At 31.6% G+C, this 25,538-nt stretch overlaps 1 protein-coding gene across 34 annotated transcripts; it reads right to left on the minus strand.

Moving 5' to 3' along the window:
• Positions 1-212: 212 nt before the first annotated feature.
• LOC134276635 (uncharacterized) lies at positions 213-25,335 on the minus strand. 34 transcript variants are annotated; one of them, XM_062758878.1, is made up of 31 exons: positions 25,288-25,321; positions 25,097-25,177; positions 24,316-24,391; positions 21,557-21,765; positions 20,324-20,384; positions 19,451-19,571; positions 19,077-19,191; positions 18,910-18,942; positions 17,580-17,639; positions 17,116-17,190; positions 16,596-16,649; positions 14,774-14,843; positions 14,550-14,644; positions 14,145-14,343; positions 12,252-12,325; positions 11,085-11,142; positions 10,541-10,615; positions 10,338-10,360; positions 10,027-10,125; positions 9,472-9,517; positions 7,975-8,162; positions 7,696-7,716; positions 5,979-6,039; positions 5,573-5,634; positions 5,069-5,182; positions 3,518-3,646; positions 3,149-3,259; positions 2,460-2,516; positions 2,142-2,192; positions 1,227-1,358; positions 213-323 (listed from the first exon to the last, which is right to left on the minus strand). In XM_062758878.1, exons 3-31 carry the CDS (start codon positions 24,329-24,331, stop codon positions 276-278), a joined length of 2,457 nt encoding a protein of 818 aa, XP_062614862.1. In that variant the 5' UTR covers positions 24,332-24,391; positions 25,097-25,177; positions 25,288-25,321; the 3' UTR covers positions 213-275. The 34 variants fall into 34 exon arrangements, with proteins under 34 accessions (XP_062614862.1, XP_062614868.1, XP_062614865.1 ...); XM_062758884.1 differs by lacking the exon at positions 25,288-25,321 and adding an exon at positions 767-802 and having other exon boundaries at positions 25,097-25,239; XM_062758881.1 differs by lacking the exon at positions 25,288-25,321 and having other exon boundaries at positions 20,324-20,392; positions 21,574-21,765; positions 25,097-25,239.
• Between the last annotated feature and the right edge of the window lie 203 nt (positions 25,336-25,538).

Here is a 25,538-nt window from a genome sequence, read left to right on the forward strand (position 1 = left end):
AAGCTTTTAAAATATTTTGTCAATTCTATAAACATACGTGCTAAAAGTGTATTAAATATTTATCTTCGCAGGTTCATGTGAACAGAATTGGAATAATTATTTTTTGTGGCATATCAATTTCTTAACACAATAATAATTTCTATACATTGTCAGAGAGTTGAGCTTAAAGTATATCAGATCTACACTGTCCCTGTATAATATCGTTTTTTTAATAAGAGTTCCCTATTAAAGTTTGAAATTTCCCTGTGCAGTGTTCTTCCTATACGTCACTTCCGTTATCCCTCGATTCCTGTCGCGTAAGGTGCACCAACCTTGTAATCTTTCTGTAAATTAAAAAGAACATTTTTCCAGCTTCATCGAATAGATTGTTTTTCAAACATTGTTTCTACACGATGCACACCAAAATCAACATCAGTTTCTTCTTATGCCAGTTATTGCCATCGCCAAAAAATCCAAACCTGGTTTACAAAACTTCTTACTTCTTACTCTATTGCATAGAAACTGAACAAACCCCACCCTCTGTATTTGAACTCAAGAATTATAGGTGTTGTTGTTTTTAAACATATATATGTAAAAGTGCAATAAACTCCAAATCCATCCTCTTTTCAAACTGAACCAATCCATAAATAGTGTTTATAGTCAATAATACCATAACAGTTCCGAAAACTCTGTTCATATTCACATGAAAAATTTAAGAGACCAAAGAAATACAGTTCACCATAAGCACCCTTCACCTCCAAACTAAATGGGTTATGACTATACCTACATGTAGGATGGGAGTCTAATGCGCTGTATGGGGCATCTGATGAAACGTGCAGAAATTTTACAAGTTAATTAAGCGTCACATGCTTTCCCGTAATAAACATGCACTATAATTTTACTGCAAATGTTAAAATTAGAGATCATTGTCTAAAATATCACGTCACCAATTATGGTTATTAATGAACAAGGGGAAAATTAATCTATGCATATGCACTATAGGTTATAATATATTTTATGTCATTTGAATATGTTGTATATGTGAAGTATTTATTATTTTGTTAGTTTCTAACTCAAAATATAATAATCTGGATACAAAATATTTGTTTCTTAAAATGGTTTAATTTTTAACAAGAAACAAAATCCCTTGACCTCCACCAGAAATAAACTGCTTTTGTCAGTATTTGTCAGAAGACGATGGTCACGTGACAAATACGAAACTGGCTGGTACCGTCATGGCGACTCACCTGAGGATAGTCTTCTCGATAATCGAACATATTGGCGTGACTACTCGTGACGGTACTCTTTATAAATTTCTTAGGCCTGGCACCCGGGGATAAACGTCCCTCCTGAATATCTCTGGCCGAGAGCATGAGGTTCTGTAAAAATGTACCCTACATCTTCAAGAAATGGCTAAGGATTGACCTTACTTTGCTCATTTGGAGGAACATATGTATCTCAATTTTTAATTAATCTTTTATTTGAATTTTCTCTACTTAATTAGTTCAAGAGAAAATGTTAATTGATAAAAATTACGAATATTTTTCTATCTATATTAAATATTATAATTAAACATTAAAAACCATTATAATTTACAGCTTTCTAAAATTAAAAGGAACACATCGAAAAGATCAAGACTATTTGATAAAACAATGAGTGTTATGTTAAAGTTAATGATTATTATAGACTCTTTAATGCATATGTTTAATATGTGGTATGAAGAGTTACTAGTATATAGAAAATATCAAATGTGATCAAATTAATTAAAAAAAAGACTAGTACTTGTGGTTTTGGTATGGTGTAAGAAAGAATGAATTAAGATTTGTTGTTTGTATGTGCAGTTGTTCTATTAATAATGATGTACACGTTGGTCAGAAAAAAATATTTGTTTGGTTAATGTGAAGCACGTTCAAGCTGAATAACTTGCAAGCAAAAGATGGAAAATCAAAGGATTGGAAACAGTGAACTAGTCTATAATGTTGTGATAGACATAAACAGATGCTTATTTATAGGGAAAAAATTAATTTTATTGTCAGGAATGAAGCAAACGAGTCTAGGTAGGAAAAAACTACAAGTATATAAATAATAGATACTGTTACAGAAAGCTCAACATAAATACAGAGATAGCTATAAATAGAGAGGGGTTCTAGTACTCAGCTAACCTGTCGGGGAGATCTGCTCGATATATATTCATCATCATCTTTTGAAAAGAACTAGAAACAAACATTCAATATGCATAAGTCACAATTCATCCATTCTCTTGTCTATAAACGTTTCGTTTCAAGAATTTTAAAGTTCAATATTTTCAAAACCAAGTAAGCGTTTTAAAATAAGAAATCCCAAGTCTTATGAATAAAATTCTCTGTAGAAATAAGAAAATATCTACATGAATTGAGGTTCAAAAATATGTCAGTTTATTTAATTAATGGCTAGCTTCATGCATTGCACGTAACATATTGTTTAGTATTTGAAATGCGCACCTTTTCTGGTTCAACCTCTGACCAATCGTGCTTCCTGACATATTCTTCGGTGGCTTTCTGTTAAAATCACAGAAGTGCAACCATTTAAATACATTAACCCGTGTAAGCTCACAATTAAAAAAGGTATATATTGGGAAACATCTTGGTTTATCTATAATTGTATAAAAGTAAAAAATACACCGTATTCAAATTAATTTTCAAAGAAAAATCTGTTTAATTTTCCCATTATATACCGACACCAGCACAAACGTACATCTCAGTTTCTCTACTCATAATTTTAAGCAAACTGTCGAGTACTTTGTAAAAATAATTCTTGAAGATTTCATCACTACTATAGATAGCAACTTAAAAACTTTAAAAATAACCAACATTTCTCTCCATATTGAAAAAAAATCTCTATTAAATTATCTTTAAAATATAAAACACTGAATACAGAAAATCATGATGCATTGTTTTTTTTATTTGTTTCTGAAAGCAAAACATTAAAGCAATAGTCAAACAATTACACACAAAATACATTCAGACACAACAAGTGCAGAGTACAATTATACAAACAGATAATGTTTTATATTTGTTTTGCTGTAAGTGATTTGTATATTGTTTATGTAGAGTTCAAAGAAAGACAGAAAGAGAGAGAAAGTTCAAGACGAAGGCTCTGGCAAGGGCGTGGGCTTCAGTACAGTTCTTACATCTTTTGTGGGATGGTGGATGATCTCATCCAGATTCATCTTCCTCATGGTGTACCCCTTTGGTGCCCCACCTCCTGGTCTACCCCAGAGGCCATCCATGGTGTCGTAATGCTGAAAAAGGTTTTATTTATTAAATCACTTTTCATTCAGTTACATCAGAATACAGATATCATATGTTTGGATATTATATAAAAGTACTTTTTTCCTTTACAAACATTCATCATTGTCTTTTACTTATTAAATATGAATCAATTTTGATATCGTATGTTTTCATTTAAACAATTTACTATAATGTTATATAAATTTTTTTTCAACTACAAGTTAAATGTTTGAACTTTCTTTGGGCTTAAAACACCCGTAGCTTCTTACCCTTTGGCCTTCCTGGTAATCTTTCATCTTTCCAAGAGCATTCCTGCGGTATCTCTCCTCAGTCATATTATCCAAGAAGTTATGGTACTGCCTCTGTTCTGAGATATTTCTTGGCTGGCTTCCCATTTTCTGTTTCGATTGACAATATAAAAATTATTTTCTAAGAACAAACAGATATTAGTTTTTTTACAGTGAAACTTTCTAATTTTGATGTTGTATATTTTGAAACCTTTCTTTACACGCTGGGAATTCACGTTCCATATAGTAAATTCAATTGTTATAAATATTGTCTTACTTAGCTTATTTGTATTGAACCAGCAATTTATGACAAAATTGATTTCATCGTATATTCATTGCAGTTTTCTATCAAGTAATGATTAAGTTTTTACATTGTTACAAGTCATTGACTGTTGTTAAGAAAAGGACAAAAATGATCATTGTATCAAATTCACAATTTTTTTTATTCTTGTTATTGTTAAGATTAATGTTTTTATATTTCAAGTTTTGCATATTTCAAACATTTAACATAAAATCAGTATAATATTAATATTTTCCTCAAAGAAAAAGTATATACTTGGTAACACAGGTGAAGAAAATGACAAAAATGTGTTTCAGCAAAAAAGGAAGTAAGTGTTCTATAATCTAATTTCAAAAGTTTTTGCTAATTAAATAGCCCATATTAGTATGACTATTTATAGTAATTATTCAATGACTAGTAAAAACTGCCCAAAAGGGGTTGAAAGCAACATTTTAAAGCATAAGTGGACTCACATCTATTTTAAATTTCTTTGTAGTGAATGAAGAGAAAAGTGATTCTGGTAAGTCAGAGTTACACCAGTAGAGAAGAGAGACCAAAATACTAACTAAAAATTATACAAGCATTTTGGCATATATGAAGATTTCTGAATGGACAGAAGTGATGGAAAACGTCCTCACATGAGAAAGTGCAGATCAACAGATATGCCACAAGAGTGTGAAAGTTGTGAAAAAACGACGAATTAAAGCATTTACATAAGGATTAAATATTTTTTAAAAATGTTATATTCCCTTACTCTTAACATATTCCACAAATGGTAGTATTGTACCACCAAAGCAAACTATATAAAAGCTTTCTATTTTTTGAAAATCGAGTTCCTGCTATAGAATGTTGAATAAGTATATTTAGGGTTCCCAAAACTGTTAGTCATAAATTAAATTGCACTATATTATTTTGAGAAAGCTGTTTTAAAAAAAATCGCCTTGCCCAAACCCCCCTCCTTCATTTATTACAAACGTATATTAATACCCAGTCATAGAAAACTATAAGTTGTTTCAGAGACAGGAGTTTCTGCTACAGAGTGCAAGGTAAGTGTTACCTATAAGGAAAGCCACACTCTATAGTATACCTGTAGGGACACGTCAGAATTGCCCAGGTGATGATTTTGTAAGGCCCCCGTTATGGGGTCCCTTCTGGGTTTACCAGTTAACTTATCATCAATAATAACTGCCAATTCACCATGCTGTAATGAATATCATATTTTGCCGTTACTTTCGATTTTGTTTCGTAATTACCTGTAATGACACGTCAGAGTTACCAAGGTGATGGTTCTCCAACAATCCTGTAACCTTGTTACGTCTGGGTTTGCCTACAACTTTATCATCAATTAAAACAGCCAATTCTCCGATCTGTAAGACATGCATACATTGAAAAATTAATAGTTGTCATTTCTTGCTTTACCATTTCCTTGCTAATGAAAAGGAGTGCCCTTTTCTTCCTGCTGGATCTTTCTTGGTCTTCTAAGAAATTACATTGATTAATAATCGTGAAGCAGCACCACTTATGATACTAATACTATTTGTAATACAGTATTGCAAAGAGTCAACTAGGATATAAACTAAAGCATTTAAAAATTTAAAACATATGACACAATTAAGTTCATAGTAACAGTATCCTGATATAATACTCTAATATCTCTCATCTTTCTTGAATAGAAATTTTATTCTCCAACTAGACAAGAAACCTTTTGAATTATTTTGTAGTTTACATTAAGACCAGCCTTTAGCATAAAACCTTACCGGCTTCCTCTTTTCCTCCATTTCCATTTTCTTTTTGTATTGCTGGTTCTCCATTTGTTGGCCTGAAAATTGGAGAGAGAAAAATGATAATAAAATGGCTGAAAAAATACTTTTCTTAAGATGAAATCCTTCATGACAATCTTTCAGTATCATATTTTTTTGTAATATTTATATAACCAAATTTGGAAGTGTCTATAGCTTTAGCAGAATCATCGAAGATGCAAGTTGCAACACTGGACAGCACTCTTACACAGAAGGACTTCCAAAGTGGAACTAAATATTATATTTACGATAGGAAAATTTAAAAAAAAAAAAAAAAAAAAAAAAAAAAAACAGCAACAATGCAAAAAATCAGATACTATGAGTACTTGGATATAATTACTAAATGTAAATATATTTTCTTTACCTAATTCTGCATAGTAGATTTTGGCTTTGATTGCGTTCTGTCTTCTCTCGTAATCAGACAGCTAAAAATGAAACAAAAGCAATTATTTTTTGTATGTCCATAATTTTTTTTTTTCATCTCTCAAGAATTTTTTCAAGACATCATTCTCTGTAAATTCATAAAATATTCCATAAAAATTTTTCTAATATCAATAGATTGAATACATGCATTAAATACATAAATAATATAATTATTTAAATGCTATTTTTTTCCTTAAAATAAAAAAAATCCCTTGCTAATGCTACTAGTATTCAAAATTACATTATCCAACTACCCATGCAATATATATATGAACGATATTTTACATGCATGAGCATGCATGGAGATATACAGCAATGGTTTCTATACGGTTTGTAAATCGCCTAACAGTGTAATTAGCAACGCAGACCATGCAATAATGAAAAATATACATGTATACATCAAACAAGATACTGAACAACTTTCTAGCCGCTGCACCAATTAGTACAAAATAATTTTCGAAGGAATTTGCTGCATCTTCAGACTTTAGCCAAGTAAACGCGTGATACCTAAATTAAGCGTGTTGAAGTATTTTTTTTTTTTTTTGGTATAAAGTATCCTAATACTTAATATGAGCCAGGGCGAGGCAATGTTCACTGTAAGAAAATGTAGAAACTGCAGGATGTTACATTTTCTTAGATCGGAAGGTCAAATAAAAATAACACAGCACTCTTTGACAGGTACAGAAAGAAGCTACCAATTCTTGGTGGTCATCTGAGTATCTCAACAGTATTGACAGCTACTATTATGGCGAATACATTTTCAGTACATTATTTTGCTCATTTGCATTTTTGGTGAAGAACATATACACTCATGGCTATTTTAATTAAACGTACATTTCTACTAGTCTATGTATAATTTTCAACAGAGCTCTGTTCTTTAGATATTTATGAAATCACTCCACTTTCGGACCTAACAATCCGGATCCATAAATTATTTTAATACAGTTTAAAGAGGATAGGAAACATTACCAGAATATAGCTAAAAATAGCCTATACTATTTTTAAGGCTACATATCCTTCACCATTTTGAAGAATTTACTAATGACTACAATAATCTAAGTAGGATTGCTCTTTGACACTGTGGTATATAAAGAAATTTTTCGTGGATCAAACCCAGTTAATTTTTTATGCATATTATAGCAAGTACTATGATAATAATTATTCTATTTTTATTTAGGATCGAAATAAATTCATGATGCGGAAACAGATAGCAATAGGACACCTTAATTGACTCAGGTAGTAGTCTAAGAAACAGACAACAACAAAAACATCAACTGCACAAAACACAACTGAGAGGAAGTGAAAAGACTGGATCAGGAAATAGGTAACAAGATAATCGTGTGAACACGAGAAAGCAAAATAGGACACAACGTCATTGTCATTCATTCTCAAGAATTTTACAGAGTTCACAGTGCAAAGACGAAGTTCAAAGCATATACACATGATATGTTAAATAGAAAGTGAAATGATGTCGTTATTATTCTTTTAAACCTTGAAACATCATTAGTTTGTCAAGATGATAGCATATAATTAATATCAAAACAGCAATAGAAAACATTTCTGGCAGTTTTTAAAAAGTTTCAAGATATGGTGTCACTAATTGACGAAGACCTTAAGAATGACACCCTGGTGCACTGTATGTCCTGTAGTATACTTACGTTGTTATGCAGATAATGCCGCTGCAAAAAGCATGTGATTTAAGGTTGGCTTTAATCTTTTTTTCTTAAAACACATAACTTCATAGGTGCAAGCAATTTAGTAGAAGCAAAATAACACTTAAGTAACATTTTCCCCATCATTACAAACATATTTTGGTAAAACTACCAACCATTCCCTCAAATTCAATTTAAATATCCCATAAAACTTCCAATAAAAGTGTACCGTTTGAGAGTCAGTGAAAGTGCAAAAATAGAACAAAATTGTTTTGCTATACATACATCTGAGTGGCCGTGTAATACTGTGCTGATTTTCCCGCTGTAATCCTTAACTGGTGCCCCTCCCCCGGATCTTCCGAAAGGATGATAGATGGGATGCAGCTCCATGTTTGGCTTTTTGGGTTTTCCAATTCTGCCCAGATTGTCGTACTCTTCAAAAGGGTTGGTGGCGCTACGGTTTGTTTCGGGGGCTGTGAGTGGAGAAAGACTCGGGGTTACTTATAATCCCAAGAGAAAATAGAAAAAAGTATTTGCTCTCCGCCATTTTGAAACAATTTTTCGTAATTTTCATCATTCATATATTACATTTATCTTTTCCAAAACTGGTTTTATATATAGTAAATAATCAAAAATAAGAAATTTGCATTACAACAAGATTCAATAATTTTGTTGCAGATCAAAAATCTGGTTTTAAAAAGCAAGTAGGTAACACAGCATTAAAATTTGGTTAAGCCAAAATTGCATCATTCAAAGTTGTGTTATCAAAAAAAGCAATTTGACTCCGAAATTTATATGGTAAGCATACGATAAAGTAAAACATGCAAAGTTTAAAAAAACTAAAATATGTGACGAGGTATAGAAATAACAATAAAAGCATTATATTTAGATTAAAATTGTTGTGATTTTTAAAAATTATATATTTATCTGTGAATTGATAACAAGCTGTGTTCCAAATATAGCATTTTAATGCATCATAAATAAAAATCCAGTTTCGATATAAAGAAAAATAGAGAAATTGTGTAAAATCTTATGACCACTTTATCAAATCGCTATTTTTAAAATTTCTATTATATTTTTTTATTTACAAAATGTACTACAGAACGTCGCATGCATGCAATTTCATCGATATAAGATTGACATAAAAAACCTTGAACTTTTCATTTCGTTTCAAAAGGGTACAAATAGACTGTCAAGGTAAACAAATTTTATCAGGATTTTATTTCAAATATTTTGACATAACATCACATCAGATGAATCATATATAAAGATCTGGAATAGGTGTTCCGATATTTAACTTTCTTACCAAATTTTACAAAAATTAATTTATTGCCCTTAATTACAAATGTACATAGCTGTATTACATTGCCTTTTTAGGCTAATTTTATCAAAATTATGAATGTCAAACAAAACAAACACCACTTGTAAAAATTTTCTGATAAGTTAAACCTTGTATCATATATATTTCTTTTCATAACAACAATAAATTTTTCTTACTACAAGCAAACACAAAGATTATACACCTGATAGTTTTGCTTTATTTATTGATGCTTGAAATTTAAAAACAATATGTCATAATTCTTGAGCAACTTGTTTTAAACACTTTTGATTAATTTCGATTTTTTGACGTTGTCAAGTATTAAATGTTGTATTTTCATAAACATTTTCTCTATCATTTTAAAAACTGTACTTTATGTTTAAGAATAATTGGAATTTTGTGAGTTTAAAGGAATGGTTTTAATGTTGCCGTGAAGGTTATGTTAATAGCAAAACAATATTAACCTGTGCGGGGATTACCTCCTCTTTCATAAGAGTCGCTGTATCCATTCTAAAAAAATTTAACAAAAATTACACATAATTTCTAATGAATAATATGGAGTTTAAGAACTTATATGTTTATTTTTCTTTTATATCTTTTTTCTAATTATTTTATTAATTCCAAAAAAATGTATGATGAAGGAACAGAAAAGCAAACACTATCACCTCAAAATAAGCAAAAATTATAAAGTTCATCTCAAAACAGATCAAGAATAGAATTGGATATATTTTGAAGGAATAACTGAGTATAGGTAAATGTTTAAAAGAAGAGTACAGAGAAAGGCATCTTCTTAATTACATAGATTGTATTCAAGTCATGTAATTGTGTAATTAGAATTTTAAAAAATATATTTTGTTAAGATCTATATACTTTTTCCCAATCCAAACATAATACATGGTTAGATTTTAATTCAAGGATTATGAAATAAAAGAACACTTCTCAAAAGGTTATAATTTTGTTTTAATAATACAGAAATTTATTTTCAGTATACAAGAAATAAGTCTCAGTTCACACGCTACCTTTTTCCTCCTGAAGGATTTTCTGATGTTCATCAGATATCCATCAGAATTTCTAAGGGGGTTCCCAGTTCCTTTTCCCCAAGGATCAAATTCATCAAACTGTTAAATCAGAGAGGGTTAGGCAAGAAAAGACAGAAAAGAAAGAAAGTCAAAGAATTAAATAGAAAGAAGAAACTGAAGAAAGAATGGTAGAATTAAAAGAAAAAATCAGAAGAATGAAAGAAAGAGACTTTTCACCAATTATGAAGACGTATCCCACAGAAAGTAAGATATATATGTATACATGTATTATCTAATCTATCATTAATTACCTGTCTTCTCTCTTGGAAAGAATCTACAAACAGACAAACAGACCAGTTAGAAATTTTTAGTGATTATACAATGAAAAAATAAATTTAAACATTTTACTCAAGGAAAAATTGTATGAAATCTTTTTACATAATTTGAGACATGCAAAAAAAGATTTTATAATTATTCATCCTTCGTTACAATTTTATGTTTGTGTATAATATACCTCTAGCCTGAACATTCATAAGCTCAATTGTGTCCAGAGTATTGTAAATTTTCCTTTTTAATCGCAAGTGATTTCCTGCATTTTGGGAATGAAAAGAAGGAAGAGAGACAGTAGAATTAGCGCAAGAAAGTGAATTAAGAAGCAAGAAAAAAAGCTCAGCTGATGTTTGTTTAAAATGCTAGCAATGATCAGTTGGAATATTAAAGACGATTGATAAGTAGAGTAAGGTTACAGAAAAGTAAGATGATGGATTTTTGTTGTAATTGTAACATAAACAAGAAGGGGTATTGTAAGCATGTGCAGAATAGAAAAACAGAATAAAGTCTCTTAGGAAACTATAAGATTAAGCACAGAAAAGACAAAAGAAATAAAACCAACTGAAGAAGTAAAAAAAATACACAATAATATCCGAGTCTTCAAAATATGTAACCAGGTGGCATTACCCAAGTTTACTTTTAATCAAGAGAAAAATACATCAAGATGTATCAACATTTAAAAAGAAAAGGATAATGAAATTAAAACAGAGACAGAAGAGTGTACTTGCCAGATTTTGACAAATTAGGAGCACCACCTCCTGGTTTCCCGAATGGAAAAGTAGCACACTGAAAGAACATGTATACAGTGTACACAGAAAAATGGAAGAAAAAAGAAATAAATGTATCAGAGAAAGTCATGACATAAAAGATATGAGAAAGGAAAGACAATAAGAAAGAAAGGAATCTTCTTGAATGCAAATGTATGTCCACTAGACCTATCCACATACAAGAAATCAAAGCGTATGAAATAAAACAGTTGGCGTGTTCCGCTACAAGAAGCGTGCTGACTCTGAGAATACAAGCGGTAGAAATTAATTAATGAAAGAAAAGACAGGATGCTAAAATGGAATGAGAAAGAATGGAAATTAGTAAAGCCTGGAAGCTTATCAAACTGTGTGCAGCCATGCAGCATAATTTACCTGGTCTTCTCGGTGTGACAGCTGCAGCTTTTAACTGTAAAAATAAAAATCAAAGTACATGTATGTGTTTGAAAAATCATTCTGTCCGTCAAGCTATATAATCTGTAACACATAATTACTTTGATTCATTTATTAATATTTAAAACAAGCTTTCTGCTGTTTTTGTGTTTTTCTGTAGTTTTTTTTTTTCTTTTTTTTGTACTGTTGTACCAATTTTTCTTGGTCCTACTTTTTTCTATTTCAAAATGTTTTTATCAAAAAAGAAAACCATACTATATTCACGTCAATTTTTTTTTTTGAAAATAGTAACATATTAATGAGGCAAGTGTTTCTACCTTTTGTTATAGAAAAAATACAAATTATTTCATTCAAATACTAGTACATGTATATGATCTTTGCAACAATATCCACTGTGCAATTAGTAGGACTCAAGATTTAAAAAAAAACAAAAGCTAAAATTCTTTCATACTTAATTGTAAAATTTCTGGATGAAATTGGGCTGTACATCTATTTTAAATCCCCTTTCTTTGGCACCCATATTAACTACACAAGAGTCAAAAATACTGAAAATTCTGTACATTTTTTCACATCAGGCACATGGCTAAACCCCTCAAAGCAATTTCCAATTTATTTTCTCCTAAACAGAATAAGTTACGTCTTATTGACTTTTTCTCGTACTTTATCATCAAAGTAAAGAAGTAACTTTAAACAAAGAATTGCCCGGATTGAAAATAGTTGCCATAGTGATATACTCACGTGATCTAGTTCCTGTTTGAGATTATGTAATTTCTCCTCTTGGTTATGGAGCATCTCTTGCTTTTGTTGGATATCTGCAAAAAAGCGGGGTTTTTTTTAACAAATCAATATTTTACTATATTTACTTTTAGTTGTTCCTTTTTGCCGATTGCCTCTTGATTATTTCGTTTTCTAAACCTGACAGGCTTTTTTTTTAATTCTATGATATCCACTGAAAGCAATGTATTTTTTACTTTTTTTATGACCTTTTCTTGCTTTTGTTGTACATTACATACAGTGACCTATACCGGTAGGCATTGAAAATTTTTGTGATGTGATGAATTCATTTTGTGTATGTAATGTACTTTTTTTATATTCTAGAAGGGTTGATCCAAATGTAATGTCACAACTTCAATAAAAATCTTAATAAGTAGATGTTATCAACAGTATTTGACAAACTAGTGTCCCCTTTCCATTTTAATCTCTACCTTAAAATTTTATTGAATTACTCAGGACATAAAATACATTTCTAAAATATGAGGGAAAAAATAGGGTTAGGTTTTTTTTTACGATTGCCGCTCGGCAAGAATCTAACTGACGTTATTATGACGTTTTATTTCAGCATTCATTTTGAGTTTATCTGCACCTGCTTTGCATTGGCGTCGGAAGCAAATTGAAAGTGGGGGGGGGGGGGCTAAGTGTCTAAAAAAATTTATACATTCAAAAAAAAATCTGACAAGCAAAAAAAAAAAAAAAAAAAAAAAAAAAAAAAGGTAATTCCAATTCCCAAACACAAAAATCCTATTTCGTGGGGGGAGGGGGGGGGGGGTGTAGGGGTAGGGTAGGTTCGAACTTCAGTACCAAAATTTTTTTTCCAAACACCATTACTTTACCCCATTTTTACCCTTTTTTAACCTATACTGCGACGTGTCTGTGGAAAGTGGGGGGGCTAAACCTACGAAGCAATGTTCAATGTCTATACTAAGTATATATTTGGAAAAAAAGTGGGGGGGGGGGGGCTAAGCCCCCCAGCCCCCCCCCCTCCCCCCCGGTTCCGACGCCTATGCTTTGTTAAATACCCCCAGTAACCTTTTCTCCTATTTTGCTAACAATCTTCTTAAATGTTTTATGTTGTTTTAAGTTGTAGGATTAAACGTATTTGAACTGTTCCAAATGTAATTTTTTTTACGCTCTCCTTTTTTGCATAAATCTGGTGTATAATCAGATTTGAAATGAGTGTCGAAGAAAATAGCTACGTCGCTAGATTCTTGTCGTGCGGCGATAGATAAAACCAAAAGTTGTGTTTATTAGATATTTTATAAAGTATTGCATATATCTTCATGATTTTCTAAAGCAAAAGGCAAATAGCATGAGGTATAATGATGTAAATTGTTGATAAAAATTGACTATTATTAAATATTTTTATACAAGTTGTAACATTACTTCTGGATGAACCCACATAGGGAGTCTTTCATATGTTATTAAAACATAAACATTAAAAAAAAACTTTTTCAGTAAAAGTTATTAATTCTTAGATGTAGAAAAATGATTAAAAAAGCTCATTTCCGTGTTTTGGATCGTAAACTTGACTTCACAATGTTTCAGACTCTATGTGAGTATCAGCAGATCTTTTACATAGATTAAGTGGTTATTCAAAATGCATCATGCTTCATGCTTAAGCATGTGCGCAAAAATATTATATTATTGTACAATGCAACTGCATTTCATTTTTCTAAAACCTTATTGTTGTAATGAAATTCAAAATTATCTAGGTTGCAATTGAAAATGATCATTGATTAAAAAGCTTGCATGCAAAAATTCTTGTAAAAAAAAGAAGCTTTTTGTTGGTTTTTTGACGCTCATGCAGTGAACAATTGGCGAAAACGCTGTCAAACGACACAGAGAAAAAATTACTTAGATCCATAGCGTATTCCTGTTTCGCCTGCGGATCCTTTTCATATCGCAAGACATTTTCAACTTCCGGTCTGCTGCGATCCTGAAAGCGGAGTATTTTGGCAGAGTTCATATGAGTTTTCACGTGATTTCCGGAATCTGTTCTGAGAGGAGCACCTCCCCCAGGGGTTCCAAGACGATCAACTATAGATCCAGTAATCTGGGTAAGGTAGAGAGAAAGAAGAAAGATAGACAAGAGAAGGAAAGCGAAAGAAAGAAGCATGACAGAATGAGCAATTATTTTTCGTTTATCGCTGATGAAATTTTACTCAAAGACTATATATTTTGCGTTCGATAAGAAGTGATTTTCCCCATAATTTACAGCAAAATATTTTATCATATGATTGTCGTTATTATCAAGCTTACGCCTGTAGGGGGAGCTGGAGCCATCCCTCCTTGTTCGTTTTGACCGTTTCTCGGTGCGGCGGGGGGAGAATTATTCTTTGGAGACGTATTGGCCGCTGGATTTGAAACAAACTATGATTTTAACTTACACTTCATTTTATAATACGAAAGGCAGAAGATATAAGATTAATATTAACTTTCAGAGAAAGAATGGGGTCGCATAACAGTAGTAAAATTGCCCTTACCTGGGTCTCGTTTCATCTGTTCAAGCCTTGTGCGATCTCTTGGTCCTGATGGATCATAACCAGGTCTGTCCTGAAATTTATGAACCAATTCATGCAACACTGTGGGTTTGCCGGGATGAACTCGGAGATGCAATGGATTTTCGTCATAAGCGAATAGTTGCCAGTTTTCCATAAATTTGTTATGATTGTTGGCATCATCGCTCTGATCATCCTATTTAGAAGGAAGGAAGGAAGAGAGAAAAGGAGAAATAAGAGATACAGATTAAAGAAATGATAGAGAGAGCTGTAGTTAAATGAAATACTGAAAAAAAAGAAAAAAACAGGAAGTGAAAAAGAAAAAGAAAGATATCAATTTAATAAAGATAAAGAAGAATGAGATGAGTTAGATGAAGAATGTAGAAAGACTGTGTCAACAGACTGCTGAAAAGAAAGAACATACATAGTGCCAGATGGTCTCGTAAACAGACAGATATTAAGCTGAAAATCAGAGATAAAGGAGAAGAGAGAATAGAAGATAAAAGACGAGACAATCAGAGCGGAGTCGTTCTATTCGCTGATGATAACATGATCTTTGTCAATTAATGAATAAAACATTAAAAATCAATATAAGTGACTTTAATTTTTCATTTGAAACAACGATTCTTTATGCAGTTTTTTTTAAAGTTTTATCTTTTACATTTTTAAAAAAAAGATATGAGGATTACCAAATTATGATCAGTATTTAGTTGTAGAAAGTTACTACTGTGTAATTGAAATAAATGAAAATATCCAAGTGTGTGTTAGTAAAAGGTGGATTGTGTTAGTTTTCTTTTATAAAGGTTAAAAATAAACAAAATACACTACCATGGCGATTTCCATTTTTACTTTCAAATCTGAGTTATATATTAACGGTTATCTATCTCCTCTTTGTTTTTACTAACTGTTATTCACAAACAAAATCACAGCAAATGTATGTAATTCAAAAAAACACTTTGAAATTACTTGTACGTATGGTCTTATGTCAAGCATTTTTTCGTTTTCTGTGGGCTGCAAAACAACATGTAAACAAACTTTATTTTTTAGTAACTGTCCAATATAAGTACCCTTTAATCGTCTTACAATCCCAGCTATTTCACAATTGTATACCATGACACAGGTTAGTATAAAAGCACTATGTATAAGGCTTTATTCATTGCATAACTATTAATAGAACTTTCAAAAGGTCGTATAAATCTTTTTAAAATCCAGGAACTTTGACTTGTTATTCATGAAAGGTAGAAATATATAAATATCCGATTTTTTTTTTGTTTTGTTTTTGTTTGTTTGTTTGTTTGTTTTTTCCCCCAATATCTACATCTTTAAAAAAAAGATGCAAAAAATGTTTTCAGACTAAAAGGACAACTTTACTTGTTTGATTTCCTTTTACGATAAATAATCAAATTAAGGTTAAGGACAAAGTCTCTACGTAAGATGAATGAACAGAAAAAATTTATAATGGACCCCAAACTGAACGACAATAAAAGATCCGGACTTTACTTCACCTCGTCCCCGACAGAGAATTAGATGATTACAGCTTATGAATTCCAATGCAACCTGTACAATAGATACTGATTATCGTAAAATCTGATTGAGGAACTGACAAATTTAATCAATTTATATGATTGGCAGAATTCAGACACGGTTAAAGCAGGATTGAAACACTGCGTTGATATTTAAATGTATCTATGGTACGGGTCTTAGAATTGCATGAAAATAACTACTTTTTATGACTAAAAGCATGCTGTTAGTCGGCAGAGAAATTTTCCTGTCACCGAGTTTAGAATTTCGTTTTGTACAATGATACCTGGGCTATTTCTTTCCTAAAATCAATCCTTTCTAAATCTGGGTAGGCAGGCTCCTGTTTAGAGAACAAAACATGTGATGCCAAAGAGATTCCGATCTTGGAAACCAAAATTTAAGAGAACTATTTTCTTTGAAAGATCCCTCTTATACTCACTTTATTTAAAGTACGTAAAATAAAATACATGTACTATCAATTTCAGTTCAGTGTGAAGTTTAGCATTTTTGTTTTAATTTTTGAAAAAAACATTGACACAGAAATAGTCTGCTGTACGAGCTTACGTGTACTATTTAGCTTGAGCGCAGCTGTCAAACTAGATCGTGACGTAACGTAAAACTTCACACTTAACTGCAATCTATAGTAAACCTTTCAACGTGTTTTGTTGTAATTTTTTTAAAAAGTACCATTATTTCTACTCGTATGTGTATCCCAAGTTAGGAATCGATGGTAATTAATAAACCCCCCTCCCCTTTTTTGTGTCCCATGTTCATTGAATAGTGTGATGTACCACATATATGCTTACCCATTTATCTTTATATACATGTTTCTCTGGAGGTTCTAGTTGGTGTTCGGTAAATTTCTGCTTTCTGGCATCGGCCTGTAATTGTGTGTACAGATTGAATGGACATGCAAAGAAAATGCTCAGCATAATCTTGCATGGATATTTATGATTACTATTGCATTTATATGTAACAATAAAGGATTTGGGGATATTTGGATGGATGGAATCGGGTCAAATCAGTCGGGACAATGTGTTAATAAGGCGTGCAGATTATAATTCGTGATTAAAGACAAGCTTGCTTTGGTGTGTAATTTAACTATGAAAAAACTTGAACTATAAAAAGACTATCCAATCACTTTAATTTCTTAATATATTTGAATGAAATAAATGTTTAAAATTTTCAAAAATAAAATAACATTTTCTACGACATATGATACTTTTACACAAGCTATTCTAGACCTACACGTCACATCCGGTGGACTTACCATCGGAGCTCCTCCCCCTGGTCTCCCCCAAGGATTGTAATTTTTTAACATTTCCATATCCTAAAATTTATTATCGAGAGCACGTTAGGATGCACAAGCATTAATTAGGTCAAATTACAGCAATTGTTCTAATGTAGATTAAAATAGCGCTTCTCATGCAAATCCATAATTGACAAGGTTTCTTGTTGGTATGTTGTTTAAGCCATGCTTTTCTTGAAAGCTTAAGTTAATAGGACCGTGTGTGTTTTCTTTATGTTAAACTACTAGTACTATTTCATTAACCGCCTTAGAATAGTTCTATGTATTAAAATAGCACCAAGGCCGAATGATAATAAAATTCATGCAACACTGATGAAAACCCTGACCACATACATTTGTATTTTAATAACTAGAGAAACAATCAGAAAAAAAGACAACTTCCGTGTAAAATAATTCACTATTTAAAGTCACAACAAGGTAAATATCTAGATAAAAGAAAAAAGGTTATGTAAGTGGAGTCAGAAAAAAATCTTCCTTTGGTAATGCAATGCATATGTCAACTTAAAAACGACACATATTTTCATTTTACTAATTTAAGTCAAAAGTAATTGTGTCCACAATTTTTGATGTATTTATAAATAACACTAAGAAGAACAATATTATTGACAGTACACTAAAACACATTTCATATATACTCACAAAAATAGATAATCAAGTTTCACAAGATAAACTGTTCCACAGTATTTATAAAAATAAACTATAGTTAACGATTCATCAAGTATAGTTTTCTTCTGTAAAACTATATTTAACGGTTGTTTACTATAGTTTACGAATGGTAATGTATGTTTTTCGGTCTGTAATAAAGCGTTAACAATAGATTTTGTTAAAAAACATAGATTCACAAACTATAGTTTACAATCGTAAATATAGTTAAGAGTTGTTAATCATAGTTTCACAAATTGTGAAACTATATTTATAGATCGTTAACTATAGTTAACGGTTTGTAAACTATGTTTACAAATCGTGAAACTGTATTTATCAGATAATCTATGTTTTGCAATCGCAAATGATTGTTTTCGGTGTTAAGTATAGTTTACGGTTGTGAAACATAGATTATCGCGTTAACTATGGTTTACAGATGTGAAATATGGATTAACATTGTTAACTATAGTTTACGGTTTGTAAACTATAGTTTACAACCGATAAACCTAGTTTATCGATTGTGAAACTATGATTATCTCATTTTTGTGAATTTGGCGTGCCATAAGAAAGAGTAGAGACATTCACAAACAGCAGTATATACTAGTAGAGCTGTACATATATATAGAGACAGATTTAGAATATGAATAACCTGTCGTTTTTGCTCCTGGATTTCGTCGTATTGCTAAAAACATCAACAAAAAATCCTTTACATCAGTTGCCATCGACATGTTTACAGATGCCATCCTATTTACAAAGCAGTATGCAATATGTTCTGCTTCAATAACCCTATCGCTGACAGTTCAAAATTCTACTCACCCTTTTCCTTTCATCTTCTCTATCTCTCAATCTAATCTGTTCCTGATATTTGATTCTCTGCCGATCTTGCTCAGTATCCATCATTTCTCTTCGTAATCTATCCCGTTCGATCTCGCTATGGAAAGAGAATGTACTATGACGTCACAATCACAAATCTACATTACGCATACTCCATTGTGACGTCACAATGGCTCTTTCTTACAGATAAGTTACAACGTCAAAATAAAAGCATAATTTATTCTTTACATGCATTTAATGCACACCACCTTTTTAATGAAGCACATTATATGTGTTTCTATTATCGGATTTTCAAAGTGAGGATTGGGAAATGTTATAAAAAAAAGAAGTGGAAAGATCGATTTTCTGAAACTTACTCTCTGTTGTCAAATCCTAATCCTCTCATTGGACCGGGTCGCACCTGTTGTGATTCCTCAATTCGTGGGTCACCTGACCCGTACTGGAGACTTCTATGACCCTCGTCTAACTTTGGCCTGGCTATAAAAGTAAAGAAACGGTTCTGTTTTATATCATTGCTGAGGAAAACCTTGCGAGAAATTGCAGTCAATTTTCTCAATTACAAGAAAGAGGATAACTTTTAGCAATTTCTTTTTTGCCTGAGACACAGATGAAAAATATTAATATGCATTTGTGAAATTAAATCGTGTATTTTAGCTTATAAAATTGTGTCATCACACTTGAATGAGTTCTTCAGAAACGTATTGAAAAGTGCCGTTTATCAATGTGTGTTAACGTATTTTAAACAACAAATGGAACATGGGATTTTCTGCAATTAATCAATTTCTTGCAAGCTTCAAAATAGAAGTTATGGGTATCAGCAAATGAAGCTACATATGCAAAAAAGTGAAAATAAGGAAATTCAAGGAATTTTTGTACACTCAATCGCTTTATCAAAAAGGACAATATTTATTACATGTAAGAGTGGTTTTGTGTACATATTGCCGCTTTTTCCCAACAAAATTAAAAAAAAATATTTTACTAGTAATAATATGAATTTAAAAAAAAAACCCAAAAACATACGATATAGAACTGGTATATTTTGTTATAAATCTATAAATAAAGAGAAAATAAATTAATCATGCAATACAGTCTAAATATAGTTTGGAGTCAAAACTAGGTGGTATGTGACTATATCAAAGAGCAAATCAAGGCAACAAAGTTAATCAAATTCGGGAAGTTCCATATTATGCAGACTAGCACACAAGGTCTAAGAAGCTAGCTTCTATTACCATCACCCGGGTGGTAGGTAACGATTTCAGACGCTTGAGGTTTTGGAGCAACCGGCTCTGTCTTTCTTGCTGAAAGAGTAATCGTGTTTTCACTTGAATTTTCCTTAGATTCACAACAAGTCAATTTATAACACTCTCAAACACTGCTAGAGGTCGAGGAGTGACTCCTCATATTAAAAAACGCTGAAAATAGTAGTCAAGTACGAAAGGTGAGAATGTTTTTTCATGCAATTGTGGGTAACTAGGTATATTAAAGATGGCATTCACTTGATAAGTGTGTAAAAATTGATTCTTCTCTTTAATCTATTTGGAACAAAGACCTATAAAGAAGCCACTTGTGTAAATCTGTTTTACATGTTCGAGTGTCCCCCTTCAAAGCCAGGAATTGAATTAATGATTAAACGTTCTTCAAATGGAATAAAAACTTACTTCCATGCACTGGAATGTGAGTGCATGATATTCAAGTGTTTTTTGTGTCTAAGATAAAAGGGAATAGCAAAGAGAGAGAAGAATCATAAAAGGGTTTACGGAAGTTATAAAGCGAAATGTTCACGTGACTATGGTAATGATGCTATACCATTTTCCATTTGAGAATTTGCCCTAGGAGGCGGGGATGCACGTGGTCTTGCCGAGGGTCGATCGGTTTTGGCTCGTGTTAAGCCCGGTTCTGTTAAAGCCATATTGGAATTTTGAAATCAAGTTTGAATACAAATTTGATTAACTTAACAAATCACTTCATATAAATTTTATAATCTAGTTTGATGTTTCAGTTATGTAAATTTCTATAGGTATATATTCATGTAATGTTACAGTTTGTCAAATCTTTTCATGTATAAATATCGTATCGATTGACTACTAGAATGGCTACATACATATAAAGGTTTAGGTAAAGAATTAAAATTGCAAAATATGTTACATCCTATCTATGGTCTAAAAATCTTTTTAACTAAGCAACATAATATTATTTCAGGGAAAGCATAAAAACATTACTTGCAACACAATGCTAAACATGTTAATATTCAATCTATTCTATACCTACATATAATTAGAATGGTTATGATACATTCTCAGTTTATTTACTCACCGTAGTAATCTACATTATAGCACAAATCAATTCCAAATATCATTAACCAATTCAAACATTGAAACATACAGTGTATCAATAAATATAAGAACCATAATGCACTGAGCCTCATTTTATTTAACTTCTTGCTATTGTATGTCAGGGTGCACATGTGTATGAAAATTACCTGAATCAAAATGTTGTGATTTTCCAAAATATCTATTCACATCAGATCCATTCATAGCAGCCGAATTCCTCTTATATTGTGGATTGTGGGGGTTGAAAAAACTCTCGGATGGATAACCTTTGAACCGGAAGTCCTGATACAAGGGATTATCTTCCGAGGTATTATTGGTGGTTTTCAAATCACGTGGTCTCGCTGGAAAGAAAAGTTGCAAAGAAGCAATGAAACAGATGAAGAAATGCAAATTAAAACATTTAGATTAAACAGTGTGTTCGAAATTCGACAATTAATTGTGATTGGTAAAAATTCTCAAAACCAGACAGATTTAATTTGGATTATTTTATGAATAAGTAAATAGCTGTTGCATGATACCTACAGCCATTTATTGCAAGCAATCAAGTCTTTATTTCAACAATGAAATAAAAAGTTTTTAGCAGATAAGAAAGTGAGGCCTTCTCATTCATCATTCATTTAGAGAGATTTTTATACATTTTGAAACTATATTGTACAGTAACAATATCATGTTAAAGTAATTAAGTATATGAAAATCAACACCCATCCTTTTCTAAGGAATTTGAAACTTCATCTACAGTGTATATAGGTTAGAAAATCTTGGATAGTCATTATGTCGACAAGGTATTAAAGGCATTTTAACAACTGATATGGAACTCTACATGTACTGTAATGATAACAAGGCTGAGTGCCTAATACTTAATATTTGAACAAGATAACCAGCAAAAAAGCATAAACGTCGACCCTTTTCAGAACAGCAGAGTCGCTAACTGTCAAGACAACTCTTGTAAAAATCTAGGGCATTCAGTTTTACCCCTGAATGTGAAGGATGCCCAATACTGTAGAACTCACTTATAAGGAACTCAGATATAATGAAATCTCTATTGTAAGGATCATAAAGCTTCAAAATTACTTCCAGAAAATCATTATTTACCGTTACATGTACATACCGGGGTATCATTGTATATCTTTGAATCTATGCATTACAAGCTTCTTCATTGTATTCACAATGTTGTACAATTAGATAATGGTCAGGAAAAAAACAAAAGATTTCAAAGTTACATCATCTAAATATATGTAAGCTGCAAAGAGAATCATTGGAGACTATATCGTACTACAATATTAACATGCAAGAAGGTTACAAATAACATAATCAATCATGAACAATTATTCCAAATTCCCCATTCAGAAACCTAGTTAATTATGCTGTTGAAGCATTATGTGTGCGTTGTTGATCTCCAATGATAAGATACAGATGGATTTTAAAAAGACATTGACACCAATTCAAATTGTTGTCAATGAAGACGCGACCAGAAATCCGCGACAGAGTTTATCTTGAAATAACTTTGTAGATAATGTCTGGAAATGGGAATGCATGTACTAAGTCTGCACACCCGTTTATAATATACTAGTAATTTAGTTTCCTTACACGCGGTGGGGTGTTATAACGATCTATTAAGCTTTTACTGACTAGGTTTTTTTTATTCACAGTTGTTAGTTCTCCGGAAAATCAGTGAATAGGCCCATTTGATTATGCGTAATAATTGTTCTCTTATTTTGTTGACTTGTTGGTTGTTTGTTACAAGAGTCATTCTCTAAAATAACAAACAGACAAATAAACAAGAAAAAGGATGGGAAAATCTGTCTGTGCAAAGAGTTATACGCCCTCTGCATCAACAGATTTTAAAAGTTTATTGAACTGCATTGAATTTAACACAAACATATACACCTGGGTGTAGGTTCATTTATTATTCTTATTACGTAAAATTTTTTTTAAATCCTTTTAAGCATTTGTTTCTCAACAGCAAATATAGTGAGAAGGTCCTGTGCTTTGACTCAAAATTAAGATATAAAACATTTCAAGCCTCTTACAACAGCGATCTTGATACAAGTGTTACAATCTTATCAAAGGTGTCAATGTTTGATCTAGAATCGATTTGCAGCTCGATTGAAGTACTCGGTAAGATTTTTTCTCTCTCGTAAACGTACAGTGGCCTAGTGGGAACCTATAACAAAGCAAAGTGACCTTGATATTTCAATGTGCTCCCCCACAAGGATTTTAATAAAAAAAATCATATAGCTAAATAATTTAATTGGATGGTCAAAACCCATTATCACCGGGCAATCTAAGTTTAAGATAAATATGCGGACAGTTATCGGGCAGTTCTCGTCTAGACGTGAGATTCGCCTTTGCTTGATACGAAAAGAGTTACCGGGGGTAAACAGATATCTAGGCCGAGGGACATTCAAATTAAATATTAAAATGAAATTCTGTAACCGAATCTACAAGCAAACACAGAGAATAAATTGGATCAAAATTGAAACAAAATGGTTTAATTTATTTGGAATTTAAATATAGGTCGTCTTCAAACGAAAGAGTTCCAAAGTTTGCTATGGTAACCTCACGGAGTGTTATGTTAGAATACTACGTGCTGCTAATTTACTACTTTAAAAATCAAAACTATATAAAGTAACATTTGAATTTGAAAATATTGAAGTTTTATAGTATGCTTTCATGCAAATTAAATGAATTTACACCTATACCGAAAACATCTCTTTTCTATACATGTTACCATGCAACCAAACACCCTCTTATGAATTTTTCATGATATGCAACAAGTATGACAGATATAAAATCAATCTTGAGAGCTGCGAAATAAGCTAAAACTAAACAAAACCTCCGACTACAGTGCACAAAAAACTCAAAGTAGAATGCAGTGGCGACCATATTACCCAGAATCCCATCCATGTGGTGGCGTTCAAGCCGCCGCAGCTCCACCAAGCGGTGAACTAGTGAATCTTCACGCACCTGTGGCGTTCAAATTGTGAAAATGTGCAAAACAATAAAAACATCACACATAGAAAAAAAACCTAAGCTCAGTGGGTCTGGTCCATTTTTTTTTCTTATGGGACCATTAAATAGTCACGGGAAGTGTTAATTGAATAATCTCAGACTAAGATATTTCTACTGTTTATGGCCACTTTTCAACAATACATTTGATCAAGAATCCATTTATTGCTGTGCAAAATTTAGAGCCAAATAGAATTACTGGTGAATATGAAAAGATTTTTTCATCCCAATGAACTGGAAAGGCAAACAAATTCTTTATTCATAACATCATATTGGAGATCAATTCAGTTGATATAATAGAAATAGGTCATCATATACGTGTACTTTAAATATTTCATTCTGTATTTAAGTTTTTAAATAAATTAATTTTGTGTCAAAGTGTTGTAAAAGTTATTGTCAAAGTTAATTGCAACTGAATTTTATACTTTTGTGAAGACAGACGCAAAAGCAATTGATAAAGAGAAAAGATTTTTACCGTACTATTGACCTAGTTAGTTTGGTATCCATGCTCTTTTCATCATTTTTCGAATCCCAATAAAATATACCCCAGTATAATTAAATAAAGAAATTCCTGTGTGGAATTATTGATAATAATCGATATATATTTCATTTTGTCAGATATCTAATGAAAACTTGCGACCATACAAAAAAATCTATACCCACCAGTTTGATTGTATTATCTAAATCCAACGCTTCGATAAAACATGTGTACACTGAACTACAAAATCCTCGATCAGAGAACCACTAAAAGTGCACACATGGAAAAATCAATCCCTACCACAAAAGTGGTACTTCATAAATATAAGTCGTTAGTAATATAGTGAACTTCCTTAGTACTTATTCTGTATAGTTACCTCAATTGTTTACACTCCAGGGGTGTAAAACTTTTGTATACAACGATTACCTGCATAGTCGAGGGGCATGTTTGCACCTGTCTGAAATCTACACTTTAAATATCATGTGTTAACTCTCCATAACATTATCAATACCTCTTAATTAGTCATTTAATATGTCATCAGCACAAACACTGAAAAACAAAATACTTGTATTATTTATTAATTAGTGGTCGGGGTCGTGACTTTATTGGGTAATTGAGTGTTTTAGA

The sequence above is a fragment of the Saccostrea cucullata genome, unplaced genomic scaffold (assembly GCF_032062105.1).
Source record: "Saccostrea cucullata isolate Sc308-1 unplaced genomic scaffold, CSIRO_AGI_Scuc_v1 ctg6647, whole genome shotgun sequence".
NCBI lineage: Eukaryota > Metazoa > Mollusca > Bivalvia > Ostreida > Ostreidae > Saccostrea > Saccostrea cuccullata.

Bases quoted from the DNA above. Each gene is read 5' to 3' on its own strand.
- LOC134276635 (XM_062758910.1), bottom strand. The intron at 14,985-17,115 runs GTAAGCATATAT...CCTTCTAAATAG, and splicing joins ATGTATATAAAGATAAATGG to GATGATCAGAGCGATGATGC. The intron at 11,143-12,251 runs GTGAGTATATCA...ATGTTCTTTCAG, and splicing joins TCAAACAGGAACTAGATCAC to TGTGCTACTTTTCCATTCGG.